The following is a 6,683-nucleotide window of genomic DNA, read 5'->3' as shown; positions in this document are numbered from 1 at the left end:
CGTTGTTTAGCTTCAGCGAATTACCTAATTTTAGAGTGAAAACATATATGATATCAAATCATATATTTTACAGATATGCAGCTATAAAATTGTTTAAATTTAGCAAACAAGAAGTATGAGGAATTAAGTTCCTTCTGTGTGAGCAAGAAACTATCAGAAACTATCTTTCACTCGTGAATACAATACATTAGGTTCACTCAGTGAAAGATGTTTCGATCTGACACGGAACTAACAAGTGTCCTTTATTTATGTCATGATGTTTCTGTTACACATCCGGACCGGGTTTCGGACTCGCTGTGGTAAAGGGAAAATGACTCCTAGCCAATGAGATTAACTACTTGACCATGAAGGCCAAAATGAATACAATAGAAAGATCAACCGACCGTGTCTAAACAAATATGAAAAGAGACATGTCGGTAAAGCAAAGCTGGTCAAGAAAAGGAAGTATTTTGAAAAAATGAATTGTATGCATATGTGTTAGAAAAGATAAGTGTGATATCATGAACACATTGCAGATCCTTAATGTTTTTTACCACGCTCTTAAAGTTTAAGTAAAACATCTGAAGAGTTTCAAGTATTAACTAAATTGTGGTAATTTAAGAAGTAAGAATAGTAGAGGTATAGAGCAAAATCCCTTCGATTGTTCTTGAGTTATGCTCCGGACATGGCATAAATAAAATAATTGGAAATAATCTAAAATGTTGGTACAGCTATGGTTCTTATAGATAGCGGAGTTATGCTCCGGACAAAATGGCATAAGTAAAATAATCGGAGATAATCTAAAATGTTGGTGCAGCTATGGTTCTTATAGATAGCGGAGTTATGCTCCGGACAAAATGGCATAAGTAAAATAATCGGAGATAATCTAAAATGTTGGTACAGCTATGTTTCTTATAAATTGCAGAGTTATGCTCCGAACAAAATGGCATAAGTAAAATAATCGGAGATAATCTAAAATGTTGGTATAGCTATGGTTCTTATAAATTGCAACTCCCCGTAATAGCTTACATCTTTGTATGCCGCAGTTTATGGAGTTATGCTCCAGACAACAGAGCTTCGACTTCATAGAAAGGGAGATAATTCAGGAAGTAAGTAAGGCAGACTTATGGCTCTTGAACTGTGTACTTTGTCTTAAAGGTCTCTTCGAGTGCGGGAGGTCGCAAGTTCGCTCCCTGGCTGCGTCGCATCAAAGACGTTAAAATGGTACTAGCAGCTTCCTGGATAGGCGCTTAGCATTAAGAGGATATTGCTAGGACTGTTCAGCACGGTGTCAGTATAATTTGACTGGATGGTGTATCATGTCAAGTGAGGCAGCTCTATACACTTTGTCCTCACTGCTACAAGTAGACACCGTCGTTTACATGACTGAATTATTTAAAACGACGCTAAACCTGAACAAAACCACACACACCGTCACTGTGTAAAGTTTTAATAAAATCCCTTCAATAGTTTTTCATTTATGCTACAGACTAAAAGTGTGTCGGACGCACGCACATACACGTACACGGACGGAGACCATAACTATGTACCATTCGCTTTTCAGCGGGGGAAGGGAATAGCAAGCAGTATTGAAATATGCGAATTGTCTTTGCTCACTGACGTCGGCAGATAGTACCTCAAACGGTTCGTAATACTTTCTGGGGGCAACACTCCCTTCTTTAAAACACTGAAACATATGTTTTATAACAGTCGTGTTCGGTAAAAAGCCTAGTAGTTGCTGAGAAACCTTGCAAAACTTTCAACGAAAAAATATGTGAATAAAAGCTATGTTACCTGCCACGCGAGGTCATCTCATGATCCCAAAGACCTGTATAGAGTTTGAACAATACCTTTAGATATGGCAGGTTTAGACTGGCTCCCGTCCCTATGCTTGTTCTGTCATTGTTTTTTCAGTAATAGTGGAAGTAACTCCAGCAGGCTCTTTCTATATTGACATTTTTACTGCCCTGTTTAGCCATCAGATGCTACTTTGGTGGCTTAAAATTTACTTATAAATGTTTGCAGTATTAATATAAAAAAAAATAATACCATGCAGCCAGGGGGCTAGGCGATGGCGGGTTAGATAGATTTATTTTCTGCAGTGCGCCTCAGTGCCACAAGTTAACAGTTGTTAAATCAGATTTTAGATTTAGTCTGTTGAAACACGGCATGTCACTTGTACAATATGAGATTTTATAAAATCTATCTGAAAACAAATCCTCAAGAACAGAAACAACAAACAGTTTATATGTACATGTATGAGAAAAAGTACTGTGAAAAATTAACATTCACAACCTCAACTTTAAAAATATCGCATTTAAAAAATGCACAATTAATAATATACTTCTAGTCTGTATTTGAAATTAATCAAATGCCAAAATATCAAAATATTATCAAAGCCTACTTTTTTTAAGGCTATATGACAATAAAAGAAACTGTTCTTTGTTTCATATAACATTCAGCTACTTCAGATCAATTTTGATGCAGTTTCTAGATTTTCACTCCGTCGTAGACCTATTTTCCACAAGATATCCATACATTAGCTTCAGGAAAACGAAAAGAAAAAGGGGTGTTGAGTAGTATGTAGTGAAATGTAAGTAAACTGAACTATAGTACCCTCATATTGCCGCATAACACGCTCGCTTAGCTCAATAGGGAGAGCGCAGATCTACGGTCGTAAGCGGGCCGTATGTTCTTCGTGACGATTTGATAAAAGACATTGTGTCTGATATCATTCGTCCTCCATCTCCGATTCATGTGGGGAAGTTGGCAGTTACTTACGGAGAACAGGTTTGTACTGGTACAGAATCCAGGAACACTGGTAAGGTTAACTGTCCGCCGTTAAATAACTGAAATACTGTTGAAATTAAAAAAAAACAAAAGCATTTCAGAAAGCGATCCGCAGATTAACATCCTACTTTCGTCTCGAAAACATGCAAAAATAAGCATGAAAAGTGTCTTATTTGATGAAAATTGCATCCCACGAGTGAAATAATGTCCTTTTGGCCCCCGGTTTACGCAAAAATGCGCGAAAAATGGAAAAAATATGATCTATTTATTAGGGGGTTTTGTTTTACTACACCACGGAAGCACATTTCTAACCGAATTACTGCTATATAACCTATAAATGGGAAACAAATGCACATGTGCCTTAAATATAAGATGAACTGTATTTGACCTCACGTGTTTTTAAATGTTCACTTGGAAAGCAGTGATGTAACCATGGACTGGACTACCTTTCCTTCAATAAAACTTGCATAATCTAAATGGTCAGTTTGAATGAATGGAGACATGCTAAATTAGGACTGCTTTATCAATGATAATTCATCCGCGATGTTCACGAATGGACTATTTCGTAGGGCATAAACAACTTTTTGATGTGATTAAGAATAAGATAAGGATACTACGATTTTCACGAGTAGCTATAACTCTGGTAGCGGGTAAACCAGCCCACGAATACCCGGTAAGGTACAAAACGATCCCCAAACTTCTAAGTAAATCTGTGCTCCATGATAGTTCTTTTTTTTTTTTGCCATATACTTTATGTTAAATAGAAATATTCTACCACCTAACTTCAAACCTTTATCAAAGAACCGATTTTTGTTGGATTTGAATAAATAAGATGGAAAAAAAAACAACGGAAAGCTGACACTTTTCTTAATCTTGTAGAGACATAATTATAATTATTGTTTATAATGTCAGATTTCTACATACAGAAACAAACATTCTTCTTGAACGCAGAGAATGTTTCAAACGAAATTTTTGTTTAAACTCCAAATATTAGTTTAATTAATTTAATCTTGAAACTGATGTGTGAAAAATACAATGTATTTAAATCAAAATAACAATGAAATTTAAAAAAAAAAGGCCGACAACGAAGTTACATTTAGTGTTCCGAACCTTTAGATAAAACTGCAGAAAATCATCTAGGTTTAACACGCATTTAAATGGTGAAGAACAAAGCAATATCATAAACAAATATTTTCAGGCAACAGTTTACAGTTTTGACTGGCTATTTTCATTAAAATATGTCCAGTTTTATTGTTCTAAATACTCTGAAACAACAAGGCAAATATCATGTAAAAACGACATCTTTCTCTCTAGGCAAGACAAGCCTAGATTTAGCCATTTTCACAGGGCGAAAAGTAACATTAATGTAGATATTTTCCATTTAAAAACAGATGCAGGCAATAATTTCATGGCAGAACTTTTGTTTTCAACAAAAAAGTCAACAAATGCTTTCCCAGATTTTCACTGAAGGAATGAGTTAAACTGTAAGGCGTAAGTGTGTGAGTAATAGCAGAATAACCTACGCATACGCTTCGATTGGACGACAGCATAGGATAAGATAAATGCCGCATTCCAGTCCCCGTATCAGTTGTTCCAGATTGATGCTAGTTTTATCAAATTCATTTCAGTTATTAAGAAAATATGGAGCGGACATAAATTTTTATCATGATTCACCAAAGGCTTTACGAGTACATTACGATTTGTTTACGAGCTGGTACGAGTAGTTACGTGTTAGATACGAGTATTTACGAATATCATGTTTTTACAATTTAAAATTGCACGAAGGCGAGCGTGCTCTCCTCTTTTTGTTGACTACCTTCTTTTTAGGTGGCATTGTTGCAGATAGGATTGAAGTCTCACTCCTTTGACGTATTGACAGCAACTGAAAGGAACTGTCCGATTTGACAGCTTTTATAACTCCCATAAATCGTAAAGCATACGTACGTACTTGTAAAGTACTCTTAAAGTGCCCGTAACAAATCGTAAACCCCTCGTACCGTATCGTGAAAGAAATCGTAAGAACTCGTAAGAACTCGTATACACATCGTAAACACATCGTATTTAATCGTAAAACAAAGTCTTTACGATACATTTACGAGAGCTTACGAGTGGTTTACGTGTTGTTTACGATACTTACGACTTGTTACGAGCTCTTTACGAGCTATTCACCCGTAATTCAAATCGGGGACGATCGTAAGAAATTTTTGACATGTCAAAAATTTTACCTCAACATTCACGATTGCTTGCGATCTCCTGCGAGTAGTGCCGAGCTATTTACGACTACCGACGAGCTGTTTACGATTGCCTGCGACTGTCTACGAGTTGGCAAATCGTAAGGAATCGTAAGAAAAAGTCGTAGATGTGAAGGGGGTATAACCTTGAATCTAGTTTAAAGACATAAGCTACTTGACCTATGATCTCCAAGGGTAACCTTGACATTGGACCTAATGACCTGGATTTTGCGCTCTGTACGTTGTCTTGATGAAGTTAATAACTGATGCATGTTTCATGAAAAACTTCCCAGCGGTTAAGAAGATTTGGAACGGACATGAATAATGACGGACGGACAGAAGGACGTACGGACGGACAGTTCTAAGGACGAACGAACCAACGGACGAACATGCGTTTGTATCTTGGGGTATAATGATATATATTCTCAGAAATATTCAAATTACGAAATGTCACCCTCGTTCGTTTGGTGGGTAAATATACTCAACACACACACACAAATACCTAACAGATTGAATCTATACATCAATCAAACAACATAATAACTTTATTGAACACATATTTTATTTTATAAGATGAGGTTATTTAAACATCTATATGATTATGATACGTTAAAATATAGTACATATGTAAGGCATTATGAACACATGAATTGTTTAGAGTAAAAGTGGATAAACATATCTATATAAAATCTACGAACACAAAACGAAAGCAAACTTTTGAGCTCAGTAAAATCTTTGTATAAAATAAACTCTTGAATACAAATGGTTAATCGTAAAATATACAAACATATAAAACATTGAAATAAAAAACCGGCCAATATCCAAGGCCTACTTGCATTGTTGTGTTAAAACTATGGATCTGTCTTGAACACTGAAATAAAAACCGACCAATATCCTAAGCATATTTGTATGGTTGTGTTAAAACTATGGATCTGTCTTGAACATTGAAATAAAAACCGGCCAATATCCTAAGCATAATAGTATCGTTGTGTTAAAACTATGGATCTGTCTTGAATATTGAAATAAAAACCGGCCAATATCCTAAGCATAATAGTATCGTTGTGTTAAAACTATGGATCTGTCTTGAACAATATCCTAGGCATATTTGTATCGTTGTGTTAAAACTATGGATCTGTCTTGAACACGGCGAATTTACATAGTTTATGAGTACTGTCTTTAGATGGGTCCTTTATACAAAAGACCTGAAATCATGAAAAAATGCATATATTATATGGAATTTTTCTGTCACATAACTGGCAAAAAGTTCTAAAAAGAATCTTGTTGAAACTTAAAGCTATTTAAAGTCAATTTTGAGTGTGTCTTTAATTTTATGAATTAGAAGACTGGTGTATAGATAAACCGTTTCTAACTACATGTAATACGGTTGTTTTTTTACAAATTTATGTGTTCTAGACTTGATCATTAATGACGTCATTTCGTAGTCACATAGTGAAAGCATAACCATTGGTTTGTTCTTCATTTTATGTAATCTTTTATTTATAAAATAATGTACTTTCTCTCATGCTTTCATATTGAAACATCAACTCAGAAGATACATATACATACCAAAAGCAAACCATATATAGAATAAACAATAAACAGCATGCATATTAAAAACCATATTCCATTGCTTACGGGATGGTAAATATTGCTCTATTCTATGATTATCATAATGGTGTTATA

At 35.1% G+C, this 6,683-nt stretch overlaps 1 protein-coding gene across 3 annotated transcripts in view; it reads right to left on the bottom strand.

The window, feature by feature from the left end:
• Positions 1-5,540: 5,540 nt before the first annotated feature.
• Positions 5,541-6,683, bottom strand: part of LOC123532902 (solute carrier family 28 member 3-like) — a 71,236-nt gene continuing 70,093 nt past the window's right edge. For all 3 annotated transcript variants that reach the window (XM_053517519.1, XM_053517520.1, XM_053517518.1), the window contains exon 14: positions 5,541-6,202. In XM_053517519.1, the coding sequence (XP_053373494.1) occupies positions 6,177-6,202 (26 nt within the window). In that variant the 3' untranslated portion in view covers positions 5,541-6,176. The remainder of the gene's footprint in view (positions 6,203-6,683) is intronic.

The sequence above is a fragment of the Mercenaria mercenaria genome, chromosome 11, assembly GCF_021730395.1.
Source record: "Mercenaria mercenaria strain notata chromosome 11, MADL_Memer_1, whole genome shotgun sequence".
In the NCBI taxonomy this organism is placed as follows: domain Eukaryota; kingdom Metazoa; phylum Mollusca; class Bivalvia; order Venerida; family Veneridae; genus Mercenaria; species Mercenaria mercenaria.
The sequence above is the reverse complement of the archived record's forward strand: the minus strand, read 5'-3'. Positions and strand labels throughout refer to the sequence as shown.